The sequence below is a fragment of the Pimephales promelas genome, chromosome 4, assembly GCF_988280905.1.
Source record: "Pimephales promelas chromosome 4, fPimPro1.hap1.1, whole genome shotgun sequence".
NCBI classification, from domain to species: domain Eukaryota; kingdom Metazoa; phylum Chordata; class Actinopteri; order Cypriniformes; family Leuciscidae; genus Pimephales; species Pimephales promelas.
Window position 1 is genome coordinate 34089775 of NC_142772.1, and position 20453 is coordinate 34110227.

At 38.2% G+C, this 20453-nt stretch overlaps 2 protein-coding genes across 6 annotated transcripts; both read left to right on the plus strand.

Moving 5' to 3' along the window:
* Window positions 1-1999: 1999 nt before the first annotated feature.
* LOC120469656 (ectonucleoside triphosphate diphosphohydrolase 2) lies at window positions 2000-20453 on the plus strand. Its single transcript, XM_039658778.2, has 9 exons — window positions 2000-2455; window positions 15331-15448; window positions 16211-16361; window positions 16956-17115; window positions 17214-17441; window positions 17561-17824; window positions 18119-18238; window positions 19280-19408; window positions 19731-20453. Exons 1-9 carry the CDS (start codon window positions 2327-2329, stop codon window positions 19932-19934), a joined length of 1503 nt encoding a protein of 500 aa, XP_039514712.2. The 5' UTR covers window positions 2000-2326; the 3' UTR covers window positions 19935-20453.
* LOC148981735 (uncharacterized) lies at window positions 5414-13674 on the plus strand. 5 transcript variants are annotated; one of them, XR_016168351.1, is made up of 3 exons: window positions 5414-13092; window positions 13207-13290; window positions 13609-13674. XR_016168351.1 is itself a non-coding variant. In XM_089130323.1 (3 exons), the coding sequence occupies exon 3, from the start codon at window positions 6804-6806 to the stop codon at window positions 12693-12695; it is 5892 nt and encodes a 1963-aa protein (XP_088986449.1). In that variant the 5' UTR covers window positions 5414-5633; window positions 5748-5831; window positions 6150-6803; the 3' UTR covers window positions 12696-13674. The 5 variants fall into 5 exon arrangements, 2 of the variants coding, with proteins under 2 accessions (XP_088986449.1, XP_088986448.1); XM_089130323.1 differs by having other exon boundaries at window positions 5414-5633; window positions 5748-5831; window positions 6150-13674; XR_016168349.1 differs by having other exon boundaries at window positions 5414-13290.

Below are 20453 nucleotides of genomic sequence, written 5' to 3' on the forward strand. Positions count from 1 at the left end.
TAAATATGAAACAAATCTTCTTGGAACACAAGCACAGTCATTTTCTGTGATTAATGACTCTGCATCTGCTCGTATAACTTCCAATATATATAGGCTACATCCCCTGCAGCTCAGCTTTTGCAATTTGTTTAACATCCTGTTGACATTCATACTGCATGCAACATTTGCAACCTCGTCTAAAAAACCTCAAGATCATCTTTGTGTGACAACCCAACATGTTGTGATGTGCACAGCCATTTTGATCTGTTGAAAAACTCTTCACACATTTGCTTTTCGAATCAGCTTTTAACCACAAAGTCAAAAACGTTACCACCTCAGCTTGAACCTCACAATGCATAACTTCCTACTACTGCAAATGACTCTCAGACATTGTGTCTCGAACACCTTGTGGGACTAGTCACACAGGAATGTTTTCACAGTTATAGACCTATCTCAGCAATAGATTTTTATAATAAAAAAAAAACAATTACGCAAGTGAGTGTGTGTTTTGTGTGTGTGTGCTTGCCTGGTAAACCCTGCATTATGGGGACAAAATGGTCACACAAAGATGGCAATATCCGAAATCCTTGGGGACATTCTTTTGTCCCCATGAGGAAAACAGCTTATACATTATAGGTGATTGTTTTTGTTTTGTTTTTAAATATAAAAAGTATTCTGTGATGGGGGATAGGGATAGAATATAGCCTATAGTTTGTCCAGTTTAAGAATCAAACTGTACAAACTGGCCTATGGAAAAGTCCCCATAAAACATGAAAATACAAAATAACACCATTATTTTTTATTCATGTGCAATTTGATGAAAATACCTTGATAGGCCTACAGTTGCTTTATAGGCCTGCAGCATATTTTGACAATTCCGTTTAACAGGGTAACGCAATTTCACGTTAAAGTCATTAAAGCGACATGCTATTTGATTGATGACAGAAACAGAGCGACGTTATGGAGTCATAATACTATAGAAATGCAAGCTTAAACATGTTTTAAGTCGCCTATTGAACTCAGAAATCTTTCAGCTGCTATAACTGTAAAAAAAGTCCGTTAAATTTACGGGAAAAACTGGCAGCTGTGGTTTTCCTGTTAATAATACGGTATAGCAACATTTTAGGTTTTACAGACTTTTAACCATATTTAATTTTACAGCAAAAATCCGTATTTCATCATCTGATATAATGTTAATTTACTGACCTTTTGAAGTATTATCTGTTTTATTCAATTGTCTTACACTGACAGCCAACATTCACAGCAGTAAATCGAGTCAAATCATCAATCAAGGCTCATCATAATCAGCTCTTAAAGAAAGTTCAAACTACTGTATAGAGGGCTGCACAGTGTCATTCACACAAACATTAAACACCATCATGGTAAAATGTTGAAATTTAAAAAATTCAAAAAGTATTAATTTAACAACATTAAATGTAACATAAAACCCTAAAGTACATAACTGATTAGAAAAAAAACTAAGTAAATTATGAAGAAACAGTTACATGTGAAGTGCCAAGGAATTGTGGGAATGTCAATTTACATTTTTTCAATGTAAATTATACAATGACTTGTTCTTTTTCACTTCCAAAAACTGTAAATTTAACAGTATTTTACAGTAAAATTACATTAAATGTACCATCACAGTTATTTACGGTATATAGTAAGGAAACTTTCTGTTAACCAAGTAACAGCTTTTTCAATGTATAGCATTTTTACTATCTTTTACTATTAAAATAATTTTTTTTTTTTCCAGACAGTGCTATTATACTAAGCCAGCATGGCTGTATACAAACTGTAGGCAAAGTCTGGAGAGCAAGATATTTAATTGGAAGAGATTATCGTTTTGAATGATTGAAAAGAGTTAAGTCATTAACTTGCCCAAAATAGCCTACACAAACCAGCTATCCCATATATTTTTTTCTAAGTGCCAAAAAGAACCTTCAGAACTCTTTTCTAAGTTCTTAAAAGAGGCTCTAACAATTATCCATGTCACTTTATTAGGATCTTTGTAGAACCATCCATGAAAAGTTTCTTTGAAGTTTGGAAAAGCACTTCAGATAAAAAGAAGCATAACGGGGAAGAAGAAGCATTTATTCAGATATAAAAAAGAAGCATAACGGGGATAAAATAAACTCGTCTCTCATTTCACGTTTTAATGAATTCGTGTACTTTAAAGTCACACAGCGAACACCTGTTGCACCACGGGCAAATTACGAGGAACAATGTAGCGCCATGCCCACTTGTGAGGTGCCGTTCTCTCGCCTGTATTTAACACACGGCGTCACAATAGTGTCGTGCATGTCGTCGTTGCTGTCATTTGTCCTGTGTGGATCACGTCGCGAGGATGGTATCCACGGGTAACCAACAGCAATGCCAGGTCATTACTGCTACTGCTGTTCTGTTTCTGGCAGTCACCGGCATTCTTCTGCTCGTCGTACCCAACAATGACATCAAAGAGCCGCCAGAGTTTATGGTAATTATATTTTTCTTATTCGTGACACGCACACACAGGCTCCAAAAGATGAAAAGGGAACACTTAAAATTCCAGGGAGGTTTCGATGATCACGGCATGATTAAGAAAAAGAATGAGCTGCTTATCTGCTTACCTATCGAACGTTTTCCGGTTGTGCAAAGTTGCACTGTAAACCATGCAGTGCGCCTCCTCTTTATGTTTCACCTGGGTTTGTTCTCTTGCAGGTCGAACACTGCACGCGTTTTTGCTAGATTCGCGATGTAGCTGAAATAAAATCCTTCTCTCTTAGTATGTGGAGTATTTTTGTTATGCTGCTGTTCACAGAGAAATATGCTTTAATTATAGTACATAAAATAAAGACATTAGTGTGAATTTGGGTCAAATATAAGTGCAGAGCTGTGAGGAACTTAATAACTTGTTTAACGGTTTTTAAAATGTTTAAAAAGTGTTCTACTTTGTTTGCAAGTGTCTATTTAAGCAATTTAAGATAATGAAGTGCATCTTTAAAATTATTTTTCTTTTTATAGGCTAGTAACCATCCAGTCTCCATCATTTAAAAACAACAATACATGTTTAGTAAAGATGACCCTTACGAAAAAAGAAGATTATTCAAATTTTCTATTAGTATACTTGTTGATCAAGAAAGTATAATAAGTATTCAAAGTATTCTTGGCTTGTAGTTGTTTTAAAGGAACACTCAGACTTTTTGGGACTTTGGCTTATTCAGCATATCCCCCAGAGTTAGATAAGTCCATACCTTTTTCTTCTCCTTGCGTGCTGTAACTCTCTGGGTGCTTCTCATTTTTTATTTGTGCATCCTCGTTTCCTTTCCTTGCGTCTCAGCTCCACCCCCTGTAGGACGTGAGGGAAGGAAGCGAGGAAAGGAAAGGAGGACAGAGGAATCGAATAAAAGCTTTTTTATATCCATTGGAATACTTGATCACTCGAGCGTCAGTCCACAGTGTCATCATCAGCAGCGCTAAAAGGATCTGCCCTTATGTTGTTGAAGTTTGGTTATTTAATAAATTCATAATAAATAATAATAAAGATAGACTATACTGTTGAAATATCTGAGATGTGTGGTTTATATAAACTGCAAAGGTAAAGTATAAATTAAAATGATTGTGACCGATGTGAAGGGGGAGGAGAATTGACACGTGACGTGCGTCACGTTTAGTCAGTATAACAGTTCCGCATAGGATGCACCTGTGTATCCTCGCTTATGAATCCTCAAGAAGCCTCCTCACTCCTCGATCCTCGACTCTTCACGGTGAAATTAGAGAATTGAGATGTCCTTCAAGATGGCTGAGCTCGATCGGTTGGAGGACGGAGGAGTGAGGAGACGAGGAGGGATATTGAGAAGCACCCTCTGTCTGACGCACCCAGCGCTAGCCTAGCTTAGCACAAAGACTGGATGTAAATAGTTGCAGCTAGCATACTAATCCCAAGTAAATGACAAAATAATGCAAACATTTTCCTATTTACATGTTGTGTTTTGTATAGTCACAAAGTGTACAAATAACAAGGTCATATGAGACACAGCCATCTTTTAACCGTATACTCTGGGAACTATATTCTCAGAAGGCGAAGCCCTGCTACTTGGGCAGAGTGATAACCGCAGCACTGAGACGCACCGTGGTTTGGAGCAGAGAGTTTGCTCAGAGTTGGAGTAATAGTCAGCAATTACTAGAATGTTAAAGCATAGTTTATAATCATATGTGTTAATTGTATTGTAGCTGCAACAATAAACAGGGGAGACCGGGTAATACCATGATGTTGTTTCATTGAATTCCAACCAAAAACGCATCCTGATTAATAAATATCCATGTTTTCACTGTTATATGGTAGGGGGCGCTATGAAACATCTTCTTCAAACACAGGTTAAAAACACAGGAGAAGAAGCTGAAATAAGTGGTAGGAGACATTGCTCACTTAAAATGTAAAATTTCAGTACTCTCAGTTTACTGCTGCAAGTATACTTATTATTATAAAACTACTAAACTAGTAGTTTACTGAGTGCTACACTAAAAGAGCAAAAAGAATATATAATTGGTAAACTACAAGTATGGTGTTAAGTTCACCTAAAAGTTGTAGTAGTTTATTCAAAGTGTACTTTCATAAACTAAACATTTGCTACAAGTTTTAAAATAGTAAACTACTAGTATACCCTTATTATAGTTTTCTTGCTGTACAATTGGTTGTAACTAATTGAAAAACTAGTTGTGCAATTAAAGTTTACTACTGTTACACTTATAGTACACTTAAACATACTTTTATATACTAAAAGTGGGCCAATCCCAAACGGTATTAAAATAGTAGACTTACACGTTTACTAGACATATTGACACTCGTATACTTACTACATAATTATACTTATACTTCAACATTACTTAAGTATACTTCATAAAATTAACTTGAAGTACTTCTTTTTTTGTAAGGGGATTCAAATTAGCTGATGGATTTTCTTTCTGAGTTAGTTTATCTACAGTATGTTGACAAATAATAACGTTTTCAGAATGACAAGAACTCTTACAGAAATTATTAATGACGGTTGCCTATGCCTCCTGATACTAAAAAGTGATCAATCAATCTATTTTTACCTTATGTCCCATCTTTGCAGAACAACATTTTTATTATCTATTTGATAGTAGAGGGTGAGTTATAAATATTTCTCCAGCTGTGTTCTTTATTTGATTTATAACCCCAGTACTCAATATTGGCTGGATCCCATTGTTTGTGTTTCCCAGCAGTTTTGATTCAATGCTGTAATCCCTTTTTTCTTCAGAACAGGACTGTGAGTCAATGTATTTTTTGAATATCTGGAACTACATGTACTGGAACCTCATAGACACACCTACTGTTAAGTTGCTTGATAGGCCTGTAGCATATTTTGATAATACCCTGTTAAACGGAAATGTAATTTCTCGTTAAAGTCGTTAAAGCGGCATGCTGTGTAAATGTCTGATAATTCACTTTAATATTATCTTACATAGTATTACATTTATATAAATATTTTATATTATATTATTATTATATTTATAGTTCTACGGTGTCACTTTGTCTGTTTGGCTTTTATTTTGAAAAAGGCGCATTTTCTTCTGCTAATGTGTTTGTGACGCAAAAAACTTCCTGCCACTCTCTCCTCATAATGTGATGCTCACGTGTCGTCGGAAGAACGGTAAAACTGTTAAACATGTCGTTATTTTTCATGTTCATCCCTTTGATTCTTGTAAAGAAAGTGTTCTCATTGTGATTTTATTATTTTGTATTGTTTGTACGTGTTATTTCTAAGACCTACGAACTGTGAGAGTGTCACGAGAGCACGATAGCTGATGGTGGAAACTATTTGAATAGCGTCCTTGGATAGCGGAATGAGGTATGAAAGTGTGTCTAGTTTATTGTCATTAGAAGGGATTTTAAGGAAAAGAAATCTTACTACTTCATTTGTTTATGGTTAATTGCACATGTCGTCAATATACAAGCAATATCATCTCTGTGAGCAACCATATTGTATTTCATGTAAAAGCATGTGATATTTTTGTCATAAAGGCTTAAAAACATTTCATAGTAATATTGGTTGTTAGTTAAAAATGATTTGCATTGTGTGTAAACATGATTAATATGTGAACATTATTTATGTGCAATTATTTGTGAAACTACATTGAAGTATTTTGTACTTCTGTTTATTTTGTAGTTTTCACGGTGTTCATGGTGCATGGTGCACGTTGAGAGGCATAAATAAATCGACACCCGTTTGAAACTCTCTGCGTCTTGATCAGTAAATCCAAGGGGCCGCTACAGTGAAAACTCATCGCTGCACCAGCCCTGTCATCCCTGGTGAGAAGCTGACGCCATCACATCCGAGGTTCAACTACCAACCTGATACCAGCCAGTTTACATCGCTTCCATCCAACTCCTGCACCCAGGCAAGACTTGAAATGAACAGCATGCTTAAGGTACAACTAGGGATGCAAAAAGAGACACTGGATGCCAAGGAGCAAAAACGCTAAAAAATGGACAATTTCTTGTCAAACGTACAGCGTAACTGAAGTGACTGAAATAATAAGGTGGCATTATAAGGTCAAAATAACTGGTGAGCTAATTCTCAGTTCCCAACGCTTCTAAAAATTGTGACTATTTCAAGACCAAAGTGCTTGTGTCGTTTATTTATGAAAAGGGTGAATTGTTGTTACTGTTTTATATAAAAATCCTTTTGGATGTCCATAATCTGTAAGTGCTTGGTAACATTACTCTGTGGTAAAAGATAACTACAGCTTACAAGTGTGAATTCAGGCATAGGACAATCAAAGGTTACACTCGACTTAAAGCAGCAGCACAAACAAACAAGATGTCGCTTAAAGACACAGCAGTCAGGTCCAGCTCACGTGAACGAAAGCTAACAGAGAAAGGCCAAGAGATGCATGACCAAGACACCAGAAAACGTGAGAAAGCATTTAACAAGACCTATGACGCTTGGAAGCTAATAGCAAGGGAGACTAGGAAAAAATTAAAGACCCTCTGTTCACCAGAAGACCTTAATGAATTACAGAAAGACATTCAAGCGAAGCATGATGACGTAAGCCAGCAGTATGAACCTATCCTACGCAACGGTAAGACAACACCAGAGATTGTAAAGAAAATGGATGCCTGTGTTACGCTAACAAAAGACATTTGTGATCTCATAAGTAACCGTTTAGAGACTATTAATCAAGATTATAATGACCAACTTGAGAAGGAAAGAGTAAGAGAAACATTAAACAAAGAAGAATATGGATCTGTCTTTGGCCACACTAAAACTGAAACGGTAAGCTCAGCGGAGTCACCAGAGAGACTTAGCAACCACTCCAGCTCAGCCAGTACCAACAGCAGTAGAGTAAATGCACAAGCAGAACTTGCGGCTAAGCTGGAACAATCAAAAGCCATGAAAGAAATCCAAACACAGCAAGCACATCTTCACAAGTTAGAGAATGAATGGAAACTTAAAGAGGCGAAAATGTTAGTAGAAATGAAACAGAAGGAGGTAGAAATGCAACAACAGTTGGAACAAGAAAGAGCCAAATTGCAGCAGTTACAAGCAGCAAAAGACGTTGCCATAGCAACAGCGCGTGTGAGAGCATATGATGATTTTGAAGGTTCTGAGAACCATGATGAGGGGATTGACAAAACTTACTTTGCTCGCTACAAATCGGAAACTGAACCTCGATTAAATCCTGATGCTGCATCCTTCCAACCTCACCAAGCTGCTCCTGAAGGGACAATGACCCAAGAATCTGTCAGTCTAGCCCAAGCAATCGCCAGCTCATTAAGCATGAACCGCTTGCCAGTCCCTGAACCAACCACGTTCAGTGGTGACCCTTTACAGTTTACAGATTGGAAGATGTCATTCATATCTCTCATTGACAGAAAACCCCTCCCACCAAGTGAAAAGATGTTTTATCTCAAAAATTATCTTGCTGGAGAGGCGCGCAAAGCTGTAGAAGGTTTCTTTTATCGAGATTCAGATAGTGCATACCATGGAGCATGGAAAGTCTTACATGACAGATATGGGAACCCGTTCATCATACAAAAGGCGTTCCGAGATAAGCTCATGAGATGGCCGAAAATCAACACAAACGACCCACTAGCACTACAAGCGTTCGCCGATTTCCTTCAAGGCTGCACTGAGGCAATCCCACATGTCAAAGGACTAGCTATCCTTAACGATTGTGAGGAAAACCACAAGTTGCTCAAAAAACTACCGGAATGGATTGTGCGCAAGTGGAGTCGAATTGTTGTAGAGGAACTTGACACATCTGGCAGCTATCCAGATCTTGCATGCTTTACAAAGTTCCTGAGCAAAGAGGCGCGGATAGCTTGTAACCCTATTGCTTCTCCATTGTTGATGAATTTCAAGGCAACAGATGAAAGATTACCAAAGAGAGCCAGAGCTTTCAACACAAACACACAAACAAAGAGTTTCGCTCAGGAGAAACAAGAAACAAATGGCAGTAAACCAAAATCACCTTGCTCTGTCTGTAAAAGTGAAGTTCATAACATCACCAAATGTCCCACCTTCGCAGCGAAAAGTAGTGAAGACAAAAAAGCATTCATCTGTGAAAATCGGCTCTGCTTTGGGTGCCTGAGGAAGGGTCACATGACCAAAGAGTGTAAGAGGCGACACACATGCAACATATGCAGCCGTCGTCACCCAACCTGCTTGCACGAAGACAGGAAACAAAGACCTGTGGAAGCAACAACGAACAGCACCACTTCCACAGAAAACCATGCAAGCTTTGAAACGCACAAGGTCGTATCCCATACATCAACACAACGTGCTTCCGCTACCTCAAGTATCGTCCCAGTCCTTGTGTCTTCAATACAAGAGCCACACAGAGAAGTACTTACGTACGCAATACTGGACACCCAGAGTGACTCAACGTTTATTTTAGAAGATGTACTTGACAAGCTGAATGTAGATGCCCAACCAGTCAAACTAAAATTGAGTACTATGACGGCTATTGACACAATCATATCTAGCAAAAACGTCCATGGTCTACAAGTTCGAGGACTGCATTCTAGGAACCACATCCAAGTGCAGCAGGCTTACAGTCGTGACTTTATTCCGGTGGACAAGTCTTATGTCCCAACAAAGGAAACAGCATTACAGTGGCCTCATCTCAGACATCTGGCAGATAAGCTACCACCCCTTCAAGACTGTGATGTAGGGCTCCTGATCGGATATGACTGTCCAGCAGCACTGGCTCCTCTTGAGGTTATTATTGGTGAGAAAAATCAACCGTTTGCACAGAGATCAAATCTAGGATGGAGTATCATAGGCTCATCAAACCCTCACCTTGACAGACAAGGAAGTCAGAGCTTTGTGCATCGGCTCACAGTAAAAGAACTGCCAATTCCATTGGCAACAGATGTTCTAAAGGCCCTAGAATCAGACTTCACAGAGAGAACTTATGAAGATAAATATGTGTCACAGAACGATGTTCATTTTATACAGTTCCTCAGTGACAACATCACGCAGAAGAAAGATGGACATTATGAGATGCCCCTCCCTTTCAAGGGCAACAGTCCACCCAAACTATCGAACAACAAGAGGCTAGCCACGGTTCGACTGCAGTGCCTTAAAAAGAAATTAAAGACCAATAAACAATATTATGATCAATACAAAACATTCATGGAAGAAACAATTAGCAGGGGTGATGCAGAGCCTGCCCCTGCAACATCTGCTGGAGAGACTGAGTGGTACCTTCCGCATCACGGTATCTATCACCCCAGAAAACCAGACAAGCTGAGAGTTGTATTTGACTGTTCAGCCAAATTCCATGGAGTCTCTCTAAACGACACTCTACTAACTGGGCCTGATCTTATCAATCCTCTGGTAGGAGTTCTTTGCCGCTTCAGGAAGGAGGCCGTAGCGATTATCTGTGATATCGAGAGAATGTTTTATCAGTTCTCTGTCACTCCCGAATCCCGGAATTATCTGAAATTCCTCTGGTGGAAAGGTGGAGATTTGGAGAAGGAGCCACAAGAATACAGAATGGCGGTTCATCTCTTCGGAGCTGCCTCGTCCCCAGGATGCGCCAATTTTGGCTTGAAACATCTGGCTCGGCAACACAAAGCTACCTATCCATTAGCGTCAACATTTGTAGAGAAGAGCTTTTATGTTGATGACGGGCTAGTCAGCGTCCCATCGGTCGAGGAAGCCAAGAAACTGATCACTGAGTCACAGGAGTTGTGCAAAAGAGGAGGTCTACGCCTCCATAAATTCAACTCAAATGAGGAAGCAGCCCTCGCCTCCTTAGATCCCTCAGAAAGAGCAGCAACCATCAAACCTCTAGGACTTGATCCAACCCTATCAGAGCGTGCACTCGGCATTCAATGGTCTATTAAAACAGACACTTTCAGCTTTAGCAGCAGCTTAAAGGATCAGCCTTCAACCCGGCGTGGTTGCCTTTCTGTCATTGCCTCTCTTTATGATCCACTTGGGTTCATCGCTCCATTCAGCCTAACTGGAAAGCGTATACTTCAAGAGCTGTGTCACAGAGGCATCGGATGGGATGATCCACTCCCAGAAGATATGAAGCCACGGTGGGAGGAGTGGATAAATGGGCTTCACAGGTTGAAAGAGGTTTCAATTCCGAGATGTTACCACCCATATGACTTCCGTAACATTGTCAGAGTGGAGCTGCACCATTTTTCGGATGCCAGCTGCGTAGGGTACGGTGCATGTTCTTACCTCAGGTATAAAAATGACATGGATGAAGTCCATTGCAGTCTCGTGTTGGGGAAAGCAAGAGTTGCGCCCTCAAAGGTCACAAGTATCCCAAGACTAGAACTCGCAGCAGCAGTGGTTTCTACGAAAGTCAGTGTCATGTTAAGAGGTGAACTTGACATGAAGATTGACGAAGAGGTTTTCTGGACAGATTCGCAAGTTGTGCTTGGGTACATTAGCAATGATGCCCGTAGGTTCCACATATTTGTTGCGAACCGTGTTCAGCTGATAAGGGATAACAGTGATCCCAGTCAGTGGCACTATGTGGATACTGCAGAAAACCCAGCAGATCATGCTTCCCGTGGTCTTCGTGCTTCAGACATTCATGCAACAAACTGGCTGCGTGGTCCAAAGTTTCTCTGGGAGCGTGAATTACTTCTAACACCCAGCGCTCCATCAGAATTACTTGTTGGGGATCCTGAGGTCAAGACAATTCAGGTGCTTGCTACTGAAGTCAAAAACTGCAATGACATCCTCAGGCGTTTGAGTCAGTTTTCCTCCTGGACAACAATTCTTAAAGTGGTGGCAAGAATCAAGAGGTTGGGATCTAAACAGAAACAATACAGTGAGTATGTGACTGTTAAGGAGCGTGCAAAGGCTGCAGACGAAGTGATTAAGATCGTACAGCAGCAAGCCTTCCCCCAGGAGATTAAGATTCTTCAGAGCAAAAAGGACCTTCCGAAATCAAACTCTCTTTTTCGCCTTGACCCTATCTTGTCTGAAGGACTTCTTCGTGTTGGTGGGAGATTAAACCAGTCATCGCTAGGTTACAAAGTCAAGCACCCAGTCATCCTACCAAACAACAGTCACATCACCCAGCTGATTGTGTCCCATTTCCACACTAAGACATGTCATCAGGGGCGAAGCCAGACTTTAATGGAGCTTCGGGCTAATGGATTCTGGGTAATTGGTGGGAGCAAGTTAGTCGCCAAGCTGATACACGCTTGTGTGTTTTGCAGAAAACTGCGACGGCCGACAGAAACACAGCAAATGGCCGAACTTCCCAAAGAACGCGTCGAAGCCTCAGCACCTTTCACATGCAGTGGCATGGACTGTTTCGGCCCTTTCATTGTAAAGAAAGCCCGCAAAGAATACAAAAGATACGGCTTGATTTTCACATGTCTGTACTCTAGAGCAGTTCACATTGAAATGCTCGAAGATTTGTCAACAGACTCATTCATCAACTCATTGAGATGCTTCATCAGCCTGAGAGGAGCTGTTCAACAACTGCACTGTGACCAAGGCTCTAATTTTGTTGGCGCTAGGAATGAGCTCAAGGAAGCACTTAAACAATGTGACACTAAGCAACTGGAAATCTTCCTGACTGAGAAGCAGTGCGAATTTGTTTTCAATGCTCCCTCTGACAGTCAAGCAGGCGGTGTCTGGGAACGCCAGATCAGAACTGTTAGAAACGTGTTGAATGCCACCTTTGCACAGTGCCCAGGCCGACTTGATGACGCCTCCCTCAGAACACTGCTATATGAGGCCATGGCTATTGTTAACAGCCGCCCGTTAACAGTGGATGGACTCAATGATCCTCAGGCACTGGAGCCTATAACACCGAATCACCTCATAATGATGAAATCTAAAGTTGCTCTTCCTCCTCCTGGAGAATTTGTCAAGGAGGACCTGTATGCGACAAGGAGGTGGAGAAGAGTTCAGTATCTTATTGAACAGTTCTGGAGCCGCTGGAAAAGGGAGTATCTGTTGAACTTGTCCATACGACAGAAATGGCACTCACCTCAGCGCAACCTCAATGTGAATGATATTGTCATTATTAAAGATGACCATCTCCCAAGAAATCAGTGGCAGCTTGGACGAGTGATTGAGACTGTTCAAGGTAGCGATGGATTAGTTCGTCGAGTTAAGGTGCAAGTTGGGGAGAGGAAACCTTATAAAAAACAAGATCTTCCATCCAAGCCCTCAGTAATTGAGAGACCGATCAAAAAATTGGTGCTCCTTCTTGAGAACTGATTAGAAGAAAGCAATCGACATCACTGCACACCAGTTTATTATCTGTGAGGCTATATAGTTACACCTCTGATAGCTTAAGTTAAGGCTATTCATTTCTTAGAGTCAAGAAATCCTGTACAATTCATTCACTCTGTATATTTGTTCATTCATGGTACTAGGATTTGGTGGGAGTGTAAATGTCTGATAATTCACTTTAATATTATCTTACATAGTATTACATTTATATAAATATTTTATATTATATTATTATTATATTTATAGTTCTACGGTGTCACTTTGTCTGTTTGGCTTTTATTTTGAAAAAGGCGCATTTTCTTCTGCTAATGTGTTTGTGACGCAAAAAACTTCCTGCCACTCTCTCCTCATAATGTGATGCTCACGTGTCGTCGGAAGAACGGTAAAACTGTTAAACATGTCGTTATTTTTCATGTTCATCCCTTTGATTCTTGTAAAGAAAGTGTTCTCATTGTGATTTTATTATTTTGTATTGTTTGTACGTGTTATTTCTAAGACCTACGAACTGTGAGAGTGTCACGAGAGCACGATAGCTGATGGTGGAAACTATTTGAATAGCGTCCTTGGATAGCGGAATGAGGTATGAAAGTGTGTCTAGTTTATTGTCATTAGAAGGGATTTTAAGGAAAAGAAATCTTACTACTTCATTTGTTTATGGTTAATTGCACATGTCGTCAATATACAAGCAATATCATCTCTGTGAGCAACCATATTGTATTTCATGTAAAAGCATGTGATATTTTTGTCATAAAGGCTTAAAAACATTTCATAGTAATATTGGTTGTTAGTTAAAAATGATTTGCATTGTGTGTAAACATGATTAATATGTGAACATTATTTATGTGCAATTATTTGTGAAACTACATTGAAGTATTTTGTACTTCTGTTTATTTTGTAGTTTTCACGGTGTTCATGGTGCATGGTGCACGTTGAGAGGCATAAATAAATCGACACCCGTTTGAAACTCTCTGCGTCTTGATCAGTAAATCCAAGGGGCCGCTACATGCTGTACATTTGATTGATGGCAGAAACAGAGCGACGTTATGAAGTCACAATGCGATAGAAATGCAAGCTTAAACATGTTTTGAGTCGCCTATGAACTCAGAAATCTTTCAGACTAAGCTGCTAGACAGTGCTATTATATTAAGCCAGCATGGCTGTATGCAAACTGTAGGCAAAGTCTGGAGAGCAAGATATTTAATTGGAAGAGATTATCATGTTTTGAATGAATGAATAGAGTTAAGTCAGTGTCTTGCCCTAAATACACAATCCATTGGGAAGCCTGTTGCACAGGTGTGTGATAAAAGAAAGGGATGAAGGCGTGGGGAGAAAAGAGCGAGGCATATGGAAATTACACTTGGTTCTTGATTTCGGTTGTTAAACACTTAATTGATAATTTAGCAAGCACTTTACACTACTTTAAAGAAGTGTTTGCTTTAAGTAAATGATATTCATACAGTATTTGATAGGCAGCTACAGAGGTGAGTCATGCTAGCTTGAATAATAATGAGCGTTGTGAATAAGGAAGGAAAAGGCCTGACCAAAATAGCTGAGCTTTTAAAGCAACTAGATGCTGCTAGTATAGATGGGACAAGTTAATTTGTCAGAAAACCTAAAAAAAAAAAATTTATTATGTTTTAATTTAACTTAACTTATGATGTTATAATAAGCTAACCGGGTAGGATAATTATTTTACAATTATATCTGTGAAGCAGTGATAACTATGTGTAATGCAGTTCCCACATGGCTAATGCTCACATGCACACTATTGATTAATTGTAGAAACCATTCCAGAATATGTATTATTTACACATTGAATTATACTATGTAAACTTTAATGTAATTTATGTACTGTTCAAAAGTTTGGGGTCTGTACAATTATTTTGAATGTTTTTGAAAGTCTCTTACGCTCAACCAAGTATGCATTTATTTGATAACATATACAGTAAAGACAATAATAGTAATACTATTATTACAATTAAAAATAAATGTTTTCTATGTTGTTTAAATAATGTTGAAATAAAAATGTAATTTATTCCTGGGATGGCTATGCTGAATTTTCAGCATCATTACTCCAGTCTTTAGTCTTACATGATCCATCAGAAATAATTCTAATATGCTGATTTGGTGCACATTTCTAGGAACATTTCTTATTATTGTCAGCGTTAAATACAGTTGTGCTGCATAAGATTTTTTTGTGGGGTTTTTTTCAGGATTCTTTGATGAATAGAAAGTTAAAGAACAACATTTATTTTAAATAGATGCCTTTTTCAATATTATAAATGTCTTTACTCAGTTAATCAATTGAATGTGCAGAATAAAAACTACTGAATGGTAGTGCATCTATAATAGATTTGTTATGATAATTTATGTGCTATATTTCAGTGGAAAGAAAATGAACCCTGTGTATCTAAGAACAATTGTCCCATGTCATCTTTACAATACATTTATTTGTCAGGTATTTTTTTTTTCAAGTGACTTCTTTGAAATTGAAATTTGATGTATGCATTTCGGCATTGTGTCTGTGTGTGCTTGTTTTCTCTGGATATCCAACCCTTATCGCTGGTGTCACCGGTGTTTAGTCATAGCTTTATTTTTCTGCTGTTGGGTTTGTTTTCAGTATGGAATAGTCCTGGATGCTGGATCCTCTCATACTTCCATGTTCATCTACAAATGGCCAGCAGACAAGCAGAACGGTACCGGCATTGTCAGTGAACACAGCAAGTGTCGTGTAAAAGGTGAGACACTGATAAATGGCTTGTGATGTTCCTCATTTGAATGTCCTTCAATATAAAAACATCTGCTTTGAGACTCAATGTCAGCAGATAAAGTTGAGGACATTAGATAAGGAAAATAACAGTACAATAGGGATGTGAGACTACCAAAACCATGCGTAATGCCTTGGGTTTTCGGCTTCAGGGTTTCGGCAACTACAGGGTTTCGTCTTCATTTTATTCATTTTTAGAAACAATTTACCCACATATTGGTTTCAAAATATATATCGCACTTCTCAAAATTCACTCACCAGACAGATATTACAAAATCCAAACGACAAAGTCAGAAGTTTTACTTCATTTATGAATATGTTGTAATAAAGTTCTTGGTTTTGTTTTTGAGAGAAAGAAGAAAAGTGCTGAATATGCACACATTGTTGCTTCCTGTTTTGTGGTTGTGCCCTTTTAAAAGTAAAAGTTGCTCGTTTACAATTTCATCACTTTTGAGTCTCCAACTCAACTCTAAGGATCTGTCAATCACAGAATCAGGATGTTAAACTCATAGTACCCCAAAAATATTGCTGATTAGCAAAGTTTAATGGAAACATCTGGAATAGGCACACCAAAAATATCTGGTTGTATTTATGGTTGTCAAGGATAGCGGCATATGAGACAGTGAAATAGGAACCGATTGTTCTTATGAACTCGGCGTGGTCATACTTCTTTAGAAAATCCATGATTCATTTCAGATTTCCACTCTCTTCCTCTATCAATTTCTCCAATCAGGAGACGGGATCTCCAGTTATGCAGGTGTCAGAGGAGGAGCAGCCCGTAGCCTTGAGAAATGCATGGAAAATGCCTTGAAGGAGATCCCAAAGTCGAGACACGAACTCACTCCTGTGTATCTCGGGGCCACAGCAGGCATGAGGCTACTGAAGTGAGTCAGAAAGCTCACAGCTTTGTGCCAAAGGCTTTTTTTTAATCAATGATGACAAAATGATCAGTAGGGACAGTATCTATATCCTATATTTTACCTTGTATAACTTGCCTTATATATGCTACCTTTGGTTTAGGGCCAATAAGGTTTTTTTTTTTAAAGACATTAATACAGCAAGGTATCACAATTTCAGCAAGGACACAACTGATTTCAACATTAATAATAAGAAAAAGTGTTTCTTAAGCACCAATCAGCAATTTATTATGATTTTTGAAGGATCATGTGAATCTGAAGACTGAAGTAATGGCAGCTTTGCCATCCCAGGAATAAATTACATTTTAAAATATATACAAATAAAACATTGATTTTAAACTCTAATAATATTTTTACAATATTATTGGTTTAATTATTTTTTAATTAATAAATTAAGCCGTGGTGAGCATAAGACGCTTCTTTCAAACACAAACTTTTGTATGTTTAACTTTTGTAATTGTTCAATTAAACACTGCAGGGTAAGTTCTGATTTTGATATGGAGGTATAGAATAAATTGTATTGAAAATGAAAAATTCATATATTTTTGTCGTATCACACAGCATTTCTAAACCCAAAGAGTCAGATGAGGTTTTGAAGGAAGTGGGAGACAAACTGAAGACCTACCCATTCAGCTTCAAAGGTGCCACTATTTTAAGTGGACAACAGGAGGGAGCTTATGGATGGGTCACAGTCAACTACCTACTTGAAAAATTTATCAAGGTATAGACTGAAGTTTTGTAGACATATTTCAGAGACTAATTTATTGATAATTCCACTGTATAATTGTGTTTTATGCACATTATCTTTCATTTCTCTAGTATGGTTTTGTGGGTCAGTGGCTGTCTCCGGGCAGAGACACTGTTGGTGCGCTGGACTTAGGTGGAGCTTCTACTCAGATCACATTTGTGACTGAACAAACAGTGGAGAACAAAGACAATCTGATGAAACTGAGGCTGTACGGACGAGACTATAAGATTTACACTCAGAGTTTTCTGTGTTATGGCCGAGACCAGTTCTTACTCAAACTGCTGGCACATCTGATCACGGTGTGTGATCCAAAGTGTAACCCTTTTAACTGGTTGTTTAAATTACCATTAGACGATGTGATTTGATCGCATTTAGAGTATAATATCTGATGTTTACTCTTTCTTTATGTGTCTTATAGACTCAGGGTTCAAACAGCTCCATAGTGCATCCTTGCTATCCTGCAGATTACGAGCAGTCCATTAAGCTGTGCAGTGTCTTTGACACTCCATGCAATAAAAGACAAACTCCCTGTAAATCTGATGACAACCTGCAAATAAAGGGCACTGGAAACTACAATCAATGCATGGGAAACGTTTCTCATCTCTTCTCTTTAAACCACTGTTCTTATTCCAAATGCTCCTTTGATGGAGTCTTCCAGCCAAACATAACTGGAAACTTCATGGTAAGAGTTTCTAGAGTGGATAATTTAAACTTAAATTATCTGAATATTCTTTTTAAATATATTTTCTCAACCGGCATAATATGAAATTCATTTTGCTTTAGGCAACATTAATGTTTTTACTGGTGGGGGATGGTTGTGGTGACATGTAAGCAGCTATTAAGTGGGACAGCTCAAAGCATTAAAATAAATCATAAATTCATCTTCTGGGCACTCGTATGTCATTACTGCATGTGTCATTATTATGATTATGCAATCTCTCTCTCTCCGTCACAATTCTTTCTTTTTCTTGCACAGGCATTTTCTGCATTTTTTTACACCCATTCCTTTCTTGAGAAAGCTGCAGGCATCACCATCACATCTAGAGCAGATTTAGAGAAGGCTATCCGTGTCATCTGCAACATGAGCATTCTGGAGGTACCACCCTGTTGAGTTCATTTTGAGCCCTGCTATTCTGAGATGACTTTCCCCTTATCTCAGCAATTGACCAGTGATTTGAGTCTCAAGTTCTCAGATTAAAGGGATACTCCACTTTTTTTTTGGAAATAGGCTCATTTTGCAACTCCCTCAGAGTTAAACAGTTGAGTTTTACCGTTTTTGAATCCATTCAGCCGATTTTCTGATATTTAGAAGAATGTCAGTAACCAGACAGTTTCTGGTCTCATTGACTTCCATAGTAGGAAAAAAATATATTATGGATGTCAATGAGACCAGAAACTGTCTGGTTACTTATATTCTTCTAAATATAAGAAAATCAGCTGAATACATTCAAAAACGGTAAAACCCAACTGTTTAACTATGGGGGAGTGGTAAAATGAGCCTATTTCCAAAAAAAGTGGAGTATCCCTTTAAGAGAAGTTGCTTTATCCATGATATGTCCACTGTGTTTTGTTCAGTTAAATAATTAGTAGTAAATGAAGCAATATTGAACTTACTGATGTGTTGATCTATTTAGCCTAGTTTAGTAAATAACTTTAAGATATTTCCCATTTCAAAAAATATGTTTAAAGAAGACCTATTATACTTTTTTACATTTTCAAATTTCTTTAGTGTGCGATGTTGCGTTTGAGCATGAAAAAAGTCTGCAAAGTTACAAAGCAATAAAATCAACTCCAAAGTGCTTGAAACGCCTCAATTGCAGTCTTGAGTTTTCATCTTGGAACGTACACTCACAGTATTCCTCATTTAAATAATTCCTGCCCAAGACATGTGCAAAAAAAAAAAAGAAAAGAAAAGAAAAAGACGAGGCCTGGTTGAGTTGCGTTAGTAGTCTGTTGAAGAAACAGGGTTATGGGAAGGGATCGTGACATCCGTTGTGACATTGTTTGTTTTTTTTTTTTTCTTTCAAGCATGAAAACCTATTCTAGTAGAGTATTCTTTGTAAGAGGGCATAATAGGTCCTCTTTAAATTATTTGACTTCTTTCACTTAACTTTCTCTCTCACTCTCTGTGTCGTAGATGTCAAATTTGGATGAGGAAAACCGTCTGAAAGACTATTGCGCAGGCTCTGTCTTTGTACAGGTGCTCCTGGTCAATAGATATGGTTTTGATGATCTCACCTTCCCACATATCTCCTTCCAGATGACGGTAACAAGACATATTTGCAAATAATGTCCTCTATTTACTTACTTAATGCACGTTCCCCATTTTAGGTACACAACATTTTTTTTTTTTGACACTACCAAGCCATACTTTTTAAACTCCTTCCCTTCAAACATGTCATATAGAGAGCACTTTTGACTGTCTAGTCAAAATCAAGTACTACATTTCATTGTATTTTTTATTTTAAAATTATATTTATCACATTACAGAAGTAAAATGCAAAAGCTGTTTCATTTCATTCAAGTTTCATGAATAAATGGCCCCCTCCGGTTCAAGAAAATGTCAAAAATGTTTCTTTGGTTTGCAGGCGGGTGACACATCTGTCGGCTGGTCCCTTGGTTACATGCTAAGCTTGAGCAACCTGCTGCCTGCTGAAAATGTGTTACTGAGAAAAGCACTGAGCTCAGCCAACTGGAGTGTTCTGATCCTCCTCTTTTCAGTCCTTCTTATTATGGCGCTATTTTTTCTGTTGCGAGCCATCCGTAAGAAAGGAAATGATGCTGTCATTTAATAATGAATCAGTTACATTGCTCCCTGTGTACAGTACATCATTATGCAATGCCCAGCAAAGATACTTCTTTTTACAGTACGCTGAAAACAATAAGGGTACACATTACATTCAAGTATTACATTTTAATAACCTATTTGTTATCAAGCTTATTTTATATAAATTACATATATTTTAGAAGAGACTGTGCATAAAACATTTTGCATTTTGCACGGCTTACTAATTTTGTCACTGAACTTTATCATTGTCTTTTCATAATGTTGAATGTATGTTTTTTAGGTGTGATTGTGTGCTGTGCCTTAACAGCACAGTGAATATGTTAGTTTATAAAACCTTGTAGATTTATCTGTGAGCTATGCTTTTGTGCTATGTCTGTGTAATGGAAAGTCAAATGCACTGAAAACATTCAAAATGGAAAATCTTGAAAATCTAGCTTTGCAGATACATTAATGAATTAGAAAACTGTACTGTAGTCTGGTTCTATTCCTTCAGAATCAATGCTTTTCACGAGTTCACACGTAC